Source organism: Tursiops truncatus, chromosome 9 (genome assembly GCF_011762595.2).
Source record: "Tursiops truncatus isolate mTurTru1 chromosome 9, mTurTru1.mat.Y, whole genome shotgun sequence".
In the NCBI taxonomy this organism is placed as follows: Eukaryota; Metazoa; Chordata; class Mammalia; order Artiodactyla; family Delphinidae; genus Tursiops; species Tursiops truncatus.
In genome coordinates this window covers 100,681,725-100,696,525 of record NC_047042.1, presented here as the reverse complement: position 1 = coordinate 100,696,525, position 14,801 = coordinate 100,681,725, and the positions used below count along the sequence as shown (strand labels likewise).

Sequence of the window (14,801 nt, the reverse complement as noted above, 5' to 3'; positions counted from 1 at the left end):
AGAAGTAACACTGTAGTTTTTGTGGGATATTCTCTGAACACTAAGCAGCCTAGTAATTCACTTAAGTAAATGAAGCCTCATCTCCAGAACAGACAGAGCCGTGGTCCATATTATCGCGGCTCCCAGCTCGCCTGCGCTCACTGAGCTGGTCTCAGGGCTCATTAGAGGAGGCCAGGCTCCCAGGATGAAATTTATTTGCAATTAAAAAATACTATTTCGTACACTGTCTACTCAATCATTAAGGTCCACTATGTATAATTCAGTGTGAATTTTTCTGTTAGAATTTAGTACTAGGAAAAGTTTTTTCACCTGAGAAACAGGTATTTCTCTTCCTTCCCGATGACAGGAATTACATAACTGATGATGACCCTCTTATAATTTTGTCAGACAGGAAAACTAAGGCCAAATGTGAGGCCGGTCGGCTGCACCACTGGTCTACAGTTTAGGGTGACGCCCCAGGCCCATTCTTTTCCTTGGTCCTAGTTATTTTTAATCTGCATTTTACCCCTTTTTATTGTATTCTGAGGTAAAAGTCAATCCAAAAACCACTTAGCTCTATGGGAAATATAAGAGCTACTAACAAGCTTAAATAAATTTACGCTCTTCCACGCTGCTCCATCTGGCCACACACTGGACACTGGAAATTTATCATTAACCACTGTTGTTTCCACAACAAAACATGTCCATGTGAAACCCACTGGGAAGATTCCAGGCCACTGTTTCTAAGTCCTGACACCAAAGCCTACGACGGCCTGAAGACAATAACATAACTGGGCCATAAAACAAAGAGATTCTGAAGTTACATCTCCAAGTGAGATACCACCTACCTCAAAAGGTCAAAACTGAGCACCACATTTTAGATATTCACAGCAAGAATGATGAGTAAGGTCCCCAGCTTACTATTAGTAGAGGTATGACAAATCCTGTGGGCACATGTTATTGCTTCTGCCAAGAAATGCTTTGCATTTCAATAGTTTTACAAGACCAAAACCACAAAAACAAAAAATCTCACGTGCAAATGTGAGAAGGAAAAATTCTTTTACCTGCTTCCTGCACTCTTGACACAAACAGACCTCAGGTGGGTGTGGGGTGAACACCAGTTCCTGGGAGGAGGGGTTGAATAAGGAAGCCAACAACTGGGCGGGGGGTTAATATCAATACTGGTTTGGGCTTGGGTTTTGGATAGCAAAACAACTTCTAAAATAAAGAGCCCTGGAACTTCTGGTACAAATGTGTATTTCAAAAAGGAAAATTAGTACAAGCAAAGAGGCAGTTTTTTTCCAGCCTGTAACCACCACCGGTGGCTTCAGCAGCAAAAGGAAAGAACGATCCGTAGGAGACGACTGAAGCAAATTAAAGAGACACCCCTACAAGGTTGTCAAGGAAACTAAACCACGTGCATTTCTCTACAGAAAAGAATCAAGGCTAAGGTGAACATACCATGGAATATTTTGTGGAAAACATGATTAAAACCCCATCTTGAAAGATCTTTAAGAGGCTAAATTTACTTCCAGCCTACTTTATTTGGTACTTCACCTACACTGCAAGCAAGCAAGCTTGAATTTCTAGACCACCAGCTAGACGGATTCGGTGAGCACCTTCCTAAAACCAGCGAAGCGGGGGCCACTGAAAGAAAGTACAGGAAATTTCCTAAGGTCTCTTTTGCATATCCCAACAACATCAAAAGAAGCAATCTCACCCCAAAAGTAATGCGAAATAAAAACTATACCACAAACAGGCTTTCCCAGATTTAGACTTTCTGTTTTTCAAAATGGAGTCTTTTTGGTTTTTTTTTTTAAGTGAAAAGGCAACTCTATGCAAACTAAAGCAAGAGCTTAGCCCGAGAGAACCATTCACTCCTGGAAGAGAGCAGAGTAGGCTGCAAAAAAAGGTGTCAACTTGGTAGATGAATATAAAAACCTCCACAAGTGAGAATCACGAGCAAGGAGAAATGGCATGCGTTTGCGAACCCAAAACGAGGGCCCCTTTTAAGAACGTGAAAAGGTAGGAGCACCGTCAGGCAGGCAGAAGGCAAGTGACGGCAGCGGGGTCTGCAGCCGCCTGCCTGAAACCTGGCATCCCGGGAGGCCCCGGCCGAGCGCGGAGAGAGGAGGCAGGAGGCGAGGCGAGCCGGCCCGACTCCTCCCCTCGGTCCTCTTCGCATCAAGGGGAGCGAGCTCCGCGCGTGGCCCTCGCGGGCGTGGAGGAGAGGAGCGGGGCGCGGAGACGGGCCAGCCCCCCGAACCTGCCCAGCTGTAGGCCGAGACCCGGGCCCCGGGCGGAGCGCCTCCAGGTGAGAGAGGGGGCGGGCCGCGGGCAGGTGCTCGGCGCCGGGGCTAGAGCGGGGCCGCGCTGGAGCGGGGTGGGCGCCCGCAGCTCTTACCCGGTGCCGCAGTCCACCACGCAGGGAGGCAAGGAGCCCGCCATGCTCGGCACGCGCGCCGCTCAGTCCACGCTGGCTGCCCGGGAGGTCCCGCCGCTGTCCGCTTGCCGCGCTAACCCCGCGCCGCCCGCTCCCGGGAGCCTCCGCAGCGCCTCTGCCGGGAGCCCGGATGCTCTCCTCAGCCCACGTGACGCCTCTCCTGACTGACCAATCACGGCTCGGGCACGCCCCGTTTCCCCGTCCCCGCCCCCTGTCCGCCATCTTTAGTGCTGGCGGCGGAGTCTCGTTGCCGATACGTCCAATCTTGCTGCTGGAGAGCCTGCGGGCTATTTTTAACTGACTTACGGTGAACGTGACCCCGTTTCCGAAGGCTGACTCCTTCTCATCCTTTAAGTCTCCGCCTAAATGTCACCTTCTTAGATTAGTTGTCTGTGATCACCCACTAGGTGCCCTCCCTGCACCTTACTCTCTTATCTCAACAATCTATTGCTTTCATTCACAACATTTGGAGAAAATTTATATTTTTATTTGTAGTCTGTCCTCCCATTGGAATATAAACTCCGCTAGGATAGGGCTCCCGAATATCTTACCATTGATCACCGGATGCTTAGCACAGTATTTGGTGCATTCATGGGAGGCACCCAAATGTTTTTTGAATGAATAAAGAAAAAAATTGCCGTTAGAATTCTTATACCTACCAGAACACTGCATGCCTTCCTCTATAAAAGAAAAACCTATAAAACAAACGCATGGTCAGCCTTTAGGAATGAATGACCTTAGATTGGGTTAACACTACCCCAAGATCATTATAGGAAATGTTTTCAAGTATCAAAGATGAGATGATGTCCAAAAGTTCTTACTGGAACCCTGGGATCAAAGTAGGCAACCACTTACCGACTATGTTATAAAGGTACTGAAAGTCCCACTTCCTTCCTCCTCCCTCCCTATAATAAATTCCTGACATTATTTTTTAGGAGCTTTCTGGAGACATAGTTCCATGTAGTTTAACTGGTATTAAAAGCACATGGTTTTTTTTCTTGTTTTTTGTTTTTTTGGAGGGTCTTGCCAGACGGCTTGTGGGATCTTAGTTCCCCCGACCAGGGATGGAACCCATGTCCCGTGCAGTGGAAGTGTGGAGTCCTACCACTGGACCAGCAGCTTTTAAGTCCCTTAAAAGCACTTTTAAACTGCTTTTTCCCTAGGAAAAGTAGTAGATTAGTTGGTCATGCTCGGTAACCCATGATCATTCCTTTTTTTTTTTTAACCTATTCAGTTCAAATAAGAGCCAGATCTAGAAATTTTTAAAGGGAACTAGAAAGAAAAGTAGAAGGTGGGAGGAAAAGGAAAGGTCAGGAGTGTGGAGGAATCCCAGTATAGGACCCAGAGGCTGGGGGCAAAGGCTCACTCCTTTGTATTTTGCCAAAGCCCTGCCCAACCCCACTTTTCCACGGCCGTCATCAGAATGTTGTAAACTCTAGACTGCAGACTGCCAGCACTGCCACGTCTTTCATTCGCTTAATACATATTTATCAAGTGCCTACTATGAGACAGGCCTTGTATTAGATTGGGTATGAAACAGTAAGTGGGACATTTACAGTCTCTGCCCCCAAGACTTTAGAGTCTAGTGAGAGATAGCAACAGTAAACAGGCAGTTGCAATACAGTGTAATCCAAGTTGGCGCAAGTCCAGGGTGACCAGAAAGCCATTAACAGGGCACCTAAACCTGTCTTGGGAGTCAATGAAATCTTCTCAAAACAATGATGTCTAAGCTGAAAGCCAGAAGGTGGGTGGAGAATAGCTTGATGGTGGAGAGGGTGGGGTGGGAGAATGTTTCTGGGATGGGAAACACATACAAAGGCCTGGAGGACCTCAAGACTCATATATGGGCCCGTCCCCTTCACCAGGGAAGAAGCCTTAATGGAATTTGGAACTGGCTCGTAATAAAGGATGTGCCTTTTGGGGGAGTGTCCCTTTTGCATAGGACTTATTGGAAATGGTGACCATGGCCAGTAGCTGGTAGTAAACAAAAGACTTCCTGACTTCAATTATTTCCTCTAGACACCACTAACCCTTGATGTATGAGTTAAGGTGTTTTCCCTTAAGATGGCACAGGAAATAGCAAATTTTATTATTTCATATAATAGAAAATCCAGAAATCCCAGGATAATTCAACCATTCCATGACATCACTGTGGGCCTGTACATTCTGTTCTACCAGACTCTGCAGACTGGCCTTGGTGCTCAGACAGATCCCCTTGCTGTTGTGGAAATGGGTACAGCCGCTCCATCCACCATAACTGTAATGGGCAAAGACAGAGGGAGAAATGCCCCATCTTGGTTCTTTTCTAAGAAGGAGAGGGAGGAAGGTGTCCCTAGAAGTCCCTAGCTGCGTTCTCTCATTTCATTATCCAGCTCCATGAGTTTCCCAGGGCTACTGTAACAAAGTACCACAAACTGGGCAGCCTAAAACAACAGACATTTATTATCTCACAGTAGGGTAGAAGGTCAAAATCAGGATGTCAGCAGGGGGCTTCCCTGGTGCTGCAGTGGTTAAGAATGTGCCTGCCAATGCAGGGGACACGGGTTCGAGCCCTGGTCCAGGAAGATTCCACATGCCGCAGAACAACCAAGCCCATGCACCACAACTACTGAGCCTGCGCTCCAGAGCCCACGAGCCACAATTACTGAGCTTGAACGCCACAACTACTGAAGCCCGTGTGCCTAGAGCCCATGCTCCGCAACAGGAGAAGCCTCCGCAGTGAGAAGCCCGCACACAGCAACGGAGAGTAGCTCCCGCTTGCCGCAACTAGAGAAAGCCTGCGCACAGCAACGAAGACCCAACGCAGCCACAAAAAAAAAAGATGTCAGCAGGACCAGCCCTCTCGAAAGACTCTAGGAGGAAAGTCAGAAAACCCTGGTGTTCCTTAGTCTATAGATGCATCTCTCCTGTCTCTGCCTCTTCATGACGTGGTGTTCTCCCTGTGTGTTTCTGCATCATCAGATGGTGTTCTCTTCTTATAAAGACCAGTCATATTGGATTAAGGCCCACCCTAATGACCTCATCTTACCACGATTCCACCTGCAAAGGCCTTGTTTCCAAATACAATCACATTGGGCTTCCCTGGTGGCGCAGTGGTTGAGAGTCCGCCTGCTGATGCAGAGGACGCGGGTTCGTGCCCCGGTCCGGGAGGATCCCACGTGCCGCAGAGCGGCTGGGCCCGTGAGCTGTGGCCGCTGAACCTACGCGTCCGGAGCCTGTGATCCGCAACGGGAGAGGCCACAACAGTGAGAGGCCCGCGTACCGCAAAAAAAAATAAATAAATATATGATCACATTTACAGGTACCAGGGTGAGGATTCCAACATATCTTTTTGGGAGACAGTTCAACTCATAACACCAGCCTATGCCAAAAACAGTCATTGGTAAGGGGAACTGATAGACTGTGATTGGTTTAGACTATTAAAGACCATACTCTTGGGCTGGAGCGAGGCCTCAAGTCCTCAGAAGCATATGGTACCAATGCTTGATGGGAATGGGATTTAATGAGCAATAAGGGGAATGACAACAGTCTCTGCCTCACTCGCTATTTTCCTAATTAAACCGTATATTCTAACTGATTCTATGCCTTTTCATTCCTTTAGCCTCTGCTTGGAATTGTCATTTAAATAACTCATCCTTAGGGACTTCCTGGCAGTCCAGTGCATTCCAGACTCTGTGCTTCCACTGCAGGGAACACAGGTTCGATCCCTGGTCGGGGAACTAAGATCCCCCATGCCGGGCGGTGTGGCCAAAAAAATATATAAATAAAATAAATAAATAAATAAATAATTCATCCTTGCTGACCCAGGTGGAGATCTGCCCCCTCTCTGAAGCTTTCCCTCAACTTCCAGAAAGAGTAATCGCTCTCTCCTCTGGGCTCCCAGAGAGCCTCCTACATCTTTCCACATTTTCACTTATCTGATGGCATCATTATGGTTATGCTTCCATAGCCCTTGGTACACCAGGAGCTCTCTGAGAGTAGAACTATGTCTCGTGTAATTTTATGTCTCTAGTTCATCGGACACTTCCGGCATTTTGTAGCCACCCAGTGAATGGTTATTGAATAAATGAAAGTCATCCAGCAATTTTTAAGCCTCTCAGTTATACATGACACTTGCTTTTATTTGCTGTCATCATCAAAAGCAAATAAAAGCAAAGGTTATGTAATAATTTCTGTGTTCGTGTTTTTACTGTTTTTTCTATACATTACAACCCATTCTTCTGTGTTATTCTTCTTATATCATAAACTCCTATAGATCAGAGACTGATGGCATCCCTTTTGACAAAGGCCAAAACACCAACAGAGAAATAAACCTCCCATTCTGTAAGAAGCACTTCAAGTACAGTCTCTATTAATTATATTGCTAAGGTTTGCTCCCTCCAACATACTTAGCAAAATTCTACCGTCTCCTTGTAATGAGAGGAATGTTTTATCAGTAGCTGGCTTTCCGTGGCAGGAACGAGCATCTCTTTATGGTGCTTCTACCCAACAATAGCCTTCTACTCCCCTCCCCCAACCCCCAAAAAGGCAGAAACAGGGGAACTGGAATGCTTCCTGTACAGAATTCAGCATCACTTCCGTGGCAGATGATGTGACTGTTTCCTACTCTCCTGAGGGCTGCATAACCCAGCATCACTCTCAAATGAACTTTTAATAAACATCTTTTGATGGTGGTTACAATGCATTTTTATGCATATGAAGACAATTTAAAAACAAAATAATCAGGACTTATAGAGATTGTCAATCTAATGGAATTTAGTCAGGGCACACTCGGACAATGTGATCTTAATTTCCTGCATTTAACTAGTCGTGCTGGGCCAAGAAGGGAAAAGAACACAAAAACTAAAGGCTGTCTTGAAAAACTGCCCACCTAGCAGCTCTGTGAATCTTAATTTGCAGAGCTGTGGGTAGGAGCGATCTGTGTGTTCTCTGTTGCCATGAGCATACAAATAGAGAAAGGAGTACCCAAAAAGTAGGGCCCGTTCCTTTGAAAGCAGCTGGCATTCTCCTTTAAGAGGAACGGCCTGTCACTGCACTCAAAGGACCTCCCAGAGGTCTTGGCAATAGTGTGAGAAAATGGTCCAAGCTGGAGTTGATTGGCCGGAGTGTGCTGAATTGGTAACAGACATAAAACCACAAGATTGGTAAGGAAATCACCTAAAGCTCTGACCTTATTCAGATCAACTCTGCTGTTTCCGCCTCCACCCGTGGCAATGATTCCGACTGGAAAACTCCATCCCCTACGCCTCTTCCTGCTCCCCTCCTGTGCCGTTCATTCAATCCCTTGTGTCTATGACCCTGCTTTTTCTCCTACTGTCACTCTTGCTAAACTACTCCATAGCTTCCTGCCAGCCAGCCGATCGCCATGTTTTGCCCATCCAAGACATCTTGGGGTGAATCATGCTGCTAGGAGAAGCAGCATGGCAAAAACCCAGAAAGTTTGTACATCATGTCAGTCTCCCTTCCCCACAACCTTCAATGACTCTTTATTGTTATGGAATTTGATCCAAACCCTCAAGCTGGCATTCAGGGTCCTCCATGATCTGTTCCCAAGTCACCTTTCCAATCTCATCTCACATGATGCCCTTGACACGTCTGGGCACAGCCGACCGCGGACCAAACCATTGCTATTGTCTGGTCTTCGTGCAGGCTCCTCAGTCTAGAACATTCTTCTTTACCTACCCCATCCTCTACATCCATTCCATTCAAAGCTCATTCGTCCTTCCAATTTCAGTGCAAATCCACTTCATTTATTCATTCAACAAAACAGGATGCGTGCTTCCTCACGGCTGTAATCAGAATCAGTCACCAATTCTGTGTCAGAGTCTACAGATGAAGTCTGCAGACGTGCATTTTAATGAGGTCTTCTGCTCTACTAAACAGGCTTATGGTTTTATTTGTAACTACTCCCTGTCCACTTCTCGTGGAGAAAACTAAATTATAACAGTATCTTAGTTTACAAAGCATTTTCACTCCATCACACATTTAATCTTCATAACAATCCCATGAGGGAGATATTATAAAAACCTCTCTGAAATAAAGAACTGGAGACTCGTACTTTTCAAATTAGGATATATTAAAAGTTTAATTTTGTTCTGGGCACTTTCTTTAGGCGCCCTTGAGAAAACAGGAAAATGCTAAAGTGTTCAAAGCCAGCATCTGGTATGCATAGGTTCAGTATATGTTAGAGCCAGAAGGAATCTCAGCAGTTGGTCCTTCAGCCTAACCCAGTCCTTTGATAATTTCAAATACACTTTGAAATTTTTGAGCTCTTCACCTTGAATGTTTTCTATTTCCAGTAACAAATGCCCATGAACTCCCATTAGGCAATTACTATATGTTCTAGAGACTGAGTAATATCCAATAAAAATCTAATTCTTTTGCCAATCGGAATGAAACTGCTGAGTAGCGGAATTGGACGCTAAGCAATCTGGACGGAATGTACTGCCAAGAGCTCTAAGTACAAACGTTTCTCGCCATTGTGCAATCTCACAAGCAACAGGTTTTGGAGGAGTTGTCTTCCCAGGGGCCTCTCCTTTCCTTTTTGATGCTCATTCTAGAACATTTTTTAGAAGCATCACAGAACTCATATAATTATAAGGGAATAAAGGAAGCAAGACTGTTCCATTTCAACATGTCTTCACTGGGTATTGACTTGGTCCCTTTGGGCAGGAAAAGATGCGCGGGGAAACTTAAAGAGTTTCTACCCGAACAGTGACAGGTAGGAGGGTGCAAAGTGAGAACCCATACCTGCTGAGTTCGTCTTTTCATCCAGCTGAAACTCTGGTTGCAACAAAGTGTACCTGAAACTGGACACACAACCACAATGTTTCCATGTCTTATCTTACTATTTCTTGTGCTTCTTACTTATCAAGGTACAGTATGAATTCTAAGCAAGGGTAGTTTGCAGAAAAACATTTGGTCACTGTGTTCCCAATAATTATAACTGATAAGAAATAGCTATCAGTAGCTAGTGGGAAGCAGCCGCATAGCACAGGGACATCAGCTCGGTGGTTTGTGACCACCTAGAGGAGTGGGATAGGGAGGGTGGGAGGGAGAGAGACACAAGGGGGAAGAGATATGGGAACATATGTATATGTATAACTGATTCACTTTGTTATAAAGCAGAAACTAACACACCATTGTGAAGCAATTATACTCCAATAAAGATGTAAAAAAAAAAAAAAGAAAAAGAAAAGAAATAGCTATCAGTTAAGATAAAAATTATACTGTATTCTTAATCCAGATATTTTTAGTTGTATTAGTTTGTACCAACAAAAAATGTATAAAATTAAATTTACTTGTTTATTGGAGTATGGAAAGAGGCTAAATTTTGAAGTCTTTCAGAACTGTGTTCAGATCTCATCTTAGAAACGTAAATATGTTTCTGCATGAGTTATTTAACATCTCTAAGCTTTAGTTGCCTTATCTGTAAGGAAGGATTTTTCTGAGTTTTCAAATTAGCTTATAAAAATACCAGGCATTGTAACATGTAAAGTGTTCAATATCATTACTGCCCTGATTCTCAGTGACTGCTTTCCTCTGATTAGTAATTCTCTTAACCTTAGATTTTTGTGGCCACAATCACAGCTCTGTTCCAGCTATTTGGATTATAACTAAGGGATTAAAAAAAAAAAGGATTGACATAGACCTATCGTCACTAATACTTAAGATTTGAGACATTTTTCCATTAGTGGAGATGAGCTATGTTGAATCATTCATGTCCTCTAACCAGCTCTCCCTTGTGACCAAGGACACTTTATTGTCATGGTGCTAAAGATTTTGTGATTCAGAGCTAAATAGTCTGTATTGGTGAAAGGTCCAGGCTTGGAAGCCAAATTCCCTCAGTTTGAATTTCAGCTCTGACTTTATGCATTTATTAGCAAGTACCTTTTAGATGCTGGCAGTGGGCTAAGTGATTGGGGTCTAAAGATGAACGCCTGTGCGGGGACGGGTAGAGGAGGAAATGTATACATGTCAGCCTCTGAACATGCTAGGATAGACGGGCACATTATAGGGAACGCCAAGAAGAGAAGAATTAATTCTCATCAGGAGACCTAAGACAAGCTCCACAGGGGGAGAGACATCTAAAAATAAAACAATGAAAAGTGGGAAAAGAAGAACAGCATTTGCAAAGGCACAGAGGCTTATTCCAGGAAATGACTAGTCCAGTGTGAGCCAACGCAGGATACGTCCGTTGGTTGAGATGAAGTTAGAAAGAAGAGTCTGAAATCAAATTGGGCAAAACCTTCAGCATTGTATGACATTATAGTTTATTCTAGACAATAAATATTGTCTGACATTATATTGTATGACATTATAGTTTATTCTAGACAATAAATATCCAAAGATTTTGCAGGAGGAAAGTGTGTGTGTGTGTGTGTATGTCTGGAGGGAATAGAGAGGATGAGATTGAATGCAAGTATGTTAACTAAGGAACCAATGAAGTAGTTGAAATAGAGGGTCATGATGGCAGTAGGAATAGAAAAGATATTTCAGTGGTAGAAATATGGAAATAAAAGGTCTCAGGGACCAGTTGGCTTTTTTTTTTTAAGTGAGGAAGAGGAAGACAAAATAATTGCTATATTTAGCTTGTATGGTTCTGTGTATGGGGAAGCCATGAACTGAGGTCAAAGAAGGACCAGCAGGTTCCCTTTGAAGCACTTCCTGGACATCAAGGGAAAGATGCTCAGGAAGCAGTTGGAAATGCTGGTCTGGAGCTGAGCAGAGAGGGGAGATGCTCTTCATTCCTCCAGTGCCATAAAAAGGATGTCACTAACTCTCTGTTATGTTTGGAAGAGGCAAGGTGGGGCTTTGGGTTATTCATCTTTGTCTTTGCCTATGGCACAGGGACATAGAAATGTCAAAACTCTTCCCACTGCACCACAAGGCTACTCTCTCCAGTTATCTGCCCGGCTCTTCCAGCTATCATAAGTTTGACGTGCATCCCAGTTTCAATTATTTGGTCCCATTGTCTCCATAAATTTATTTATACTTAGATCATGTGTCCTAAATTTTAGCTTGGACAATACAGGAACCTTATTCTTCAGCTATCTGTCACCCACACACTCTGTCACTGGTTTGCATACCCTTCTTGTGTTCCGCTAACACAGCAAAAATCTCTTAGTCACTGAACAAGCACATACCCCATCAGAGGTCCCAGTTTTTACTAGAGTCCGTCTACCTTACAACTATTTATTTTTTTTAATCCAGGAGCTCTTAGAAAAACTGGTTTAAGGAATGGAAGAAGGAAAGAGGTGATAAAGAAAACAAGGTCAGCTTAAGAGAGATGATCCCAGGTCAAACTTCCAGGTTAAGCTGGTCTGCCTCAAAGTACCTTCCGTCATACAGGTATTATGTAAGAAAACAGATAGTGGACCCATTACCCCTGTCTGAGGGAACTTCATTCTCAAAACGACATTGTAAGAAGGGCATCATTAATATCCCAGTGCTACAGATTCTGGGATTGCTCTCTGTGTCGCTGCCTGAAACTCTAGATTCCATTTCTTCAAAAATGTAAACACCTCTTGGGCGGTTAAGAGGTTTAGGGCTTTCACAGATCATCATACATTAGCGGTTGCTTTCCTGAGCCAGCTACTGAGGAAATAGGATATTTGATGCAGGACACAGAGGGCAGGCGTGGCGGGGAGAAGAGGCTTGTTTGTTTTTTTTAAGGTTTGGACAACTGCCAGAGGCACTGAATATTTAATTACTACTGCAGGAAGAGAATAATATCGAAGCAGAAAACCTCACAGAACCATAGAAGAAGGGCTTAAGGCAGCTTGAGGGCTCTAGGACCTGGCCCCCCAAGGAGAACAACCCTGGGATAGAGTAGATTGTGCTGTGCTCCTTCCTTACCCTGCAGAGCCCCGGCTTCTGGGATGCAAATCTAAGTCCATACATTGCCAGCGACACAATAATGGTATTTATGGGTAATCAAATAGAACATCTAATATTCTTCATATGTTCTGAGTCCAAACAACTGAATGTAAAATGAACTTTTGGAACTCCATCCATATTTACGTGGGGAACTGTCTAATAATAAAAATAGCTATCATTTTAAAATTTTGTTTTATTGAAATATAGTTAATTTACAATGTTGTGTTAATTTCTACTGTACAGCAAAATGATTCAGTTTTACATATATACATTCATTTTCTTATTCTTTTCCATTATGGTTTATCACAGGATATTGAATATAGTTCCCTGTGCAAAATAGCTAACATTTAAAAAAAACTTACTAATCACTGTGTTAAATGCTTTACATGAGTACTTTCATTTGATCCCTAAAACAGCTCTGGGAGGTTGGTGCTATTGTTAATATGCTCATTTTGTAGATAAGGAAGCAAGTTTAGAACTAAGTGGTGGATCCAGGATTCCAAGGCAGCAATCAGACACACTCATCAGGCAAGACACTTGTGTTCAATGATAGTCACTGGTTTTCTCATTCCAGAAAGAAGAAAATCTTGTCAATCAGCCCGGCAGTTCTGGGTGTTATCTTCACAAGAGATGGTGTGAGTAGTGATTAAAGGTGGGGATCTTGATCCAAGTGGACATGGGTTCCAGTTCTGACTCTGCCACATGCAATCTGAGTTACCCTGGACAAGGTCTCACCCTCTCTGAAACTTAATACATTCATCTGTAAAAGAGGGGGAAACAAGGCCGACCATGTAGAAATGGTGTGAAGATTAAATAAACTGACAAGAAAGTGTGCCTGGAACTTCATAAGCATTCAATAAATGGCAACAACTCCTCTGTCTGCCATCCCTGCTTTGATGGCAGACATATAAGCTCTGGAGTATCTGGAAATATGCAATATCTACCAAGAAATTGCAAGGATTTCACCAAAACAGTAGAGGTAGATCATGCCTTCTAGTTCTTCTCTGGATTCTTACCTAGAATCCCCACCCTGACCGTGCCCCCCCCCCCCCAAGTAATATACAAACAGGCAGATGGTCAGAAGCATTTCACAAAGCCTATAGCAGTAGCCATCCTCATAGTGATGCAGTTGTATTTATAACCCTCAATGAGATTACCTACAGTTGACAAAAGAGAAAAATGATGCAAGTTCTCAAGCTCAATTGGTTGGGCCGGTGAGATCAATTGCTAGGTTAAAAAACAAACAAACCACAACAAAAACCCAGCCACCTCTTGTATCTGCCTTTGCTACTTTGTCCATGGAGTAGAAGGTACTGGAAAATAAGGGGGAAAACACAAAAGATGACAAGCTATTCCAGAAAAGTTTCGGTGGATTTCTACGGTTACGTATGCTAGTCTTAAATAGCTCAGTCTACAAGCCCTGCTCTGCCACTGACCGGCTCCGCTGTCTTGGACAAGTTACTTAACCTCTAGTTTCAGTTTCCTCATCTGCAACTTTGGAATATCGAAATGCCCTCTTTACAGAGTTGGAAAAGTTAAATGATCAGCAAACATTTAATAGCTCCTTCGACTGTTCTTCCACACACCTGTGCTGTGCTCCAGGGAAGCAGTGATGAACAAAAATAGACAACACTCTTTTGCACAGAGTGTATTGCCTCTCTAGGTGGGAGTGTTGCCCACATGTAAAAAAAGGTTGGGCAGGACTTTTCTCGGGAGTGGGAGCCATGGAGAGAAGTGAGTGTTAAGGATGCAGTAGACACTCCGGTTTTTTCATAAAGTCTACCTTATTTGAACCTAAACTTCAAGAACCCTCTGAAGATGCATTGTCATCACTTTATAAATGAGGGAGCCAAGTCCCAGAGAGGTTAAGAAATTGCCCAAGCGCACAAGGCTGGTGAGCAACAGAGTAGGAATTTGAATAGGTCCCTCCCATCCCACACTTCACAATGCTAATGCATTATAGCAAATGTAAACCCATTAAACTGTCGTCTCTCTCTGGGAATATTTTTGCATTTTTTTCCAGATTGGTATTTTGGCGTTAATAACGAAAATGTTCAATCCAGCTATAGAGAATCAGGGTCAAATATCATCATTCCAAGGCAAGATGGGGTCAGAACCAGGGACACCTGCTGAGGGTACAGGGCAGGAGCTGGTCCTGGGGCAGTGGTCTCCAAATGCTTGATCATACACTGCTATAAAAAATGTTTGAACTTGCTTTGTGTGTGTGTGTGTGTGTGTGTCTGTGCATATATATATTGTTTTGTATATACGCTACTGCATTAATATTATTCTAAAACATACACAAAATTTAAATGTAAAAGAAAAAAATAAATAATATTTTTAAATAATTTTATTTCATCTATTAATGGAACAAAACACACTTTACTTTGTGATTAGTTGTGCTTATTTCACAAGATCTTGATTTAACACTGTGATACAGTTATTCAAAGTCTGATATCAAATTTGGTTTCCTTCTGTACTCGCTTCATTACTAAACCTT

At 43.5% G+C, this 14,801-nt stretch overlaps 1 protein-coding gene across 7 annotated transcripts in view; it reads right to left on the bottom strand.

The window, feature by feature from the left end:
* ACTR3B (actin related protein 3B) overlaps positions 1 to 2,546 on the bottom strand; it is a 103,145-nt gene extending 100,599 nt beyond the window's left edge. For 3 of the 7 annotated variants that reach the window (XR_002175396.3, XR_004528218.2, XM_019930282.2), the window contains exon 1: positions 2,384 to 2,545. Coding sequence is in view for 4 of the 7 variants with exons in the window: in XM_019930282.2 (XP_019785841.1) it covers positions 2,384 to 2,427 (44 nt within the window). In the remaining 3 variants the exon portion in view is untranslated. Of the gene's footprint in view, positions 1 to 2,383 lie in introns of all 7 variants that reach the window. The other 4 variants (XM_019930279.2, XM_033863538.2, XM_019930285.3 and 1 more) reach the window with 3 other exon arrangements.
* Positions 2,547 to 14,801: the final 12,255 nt, after the last annotated feature.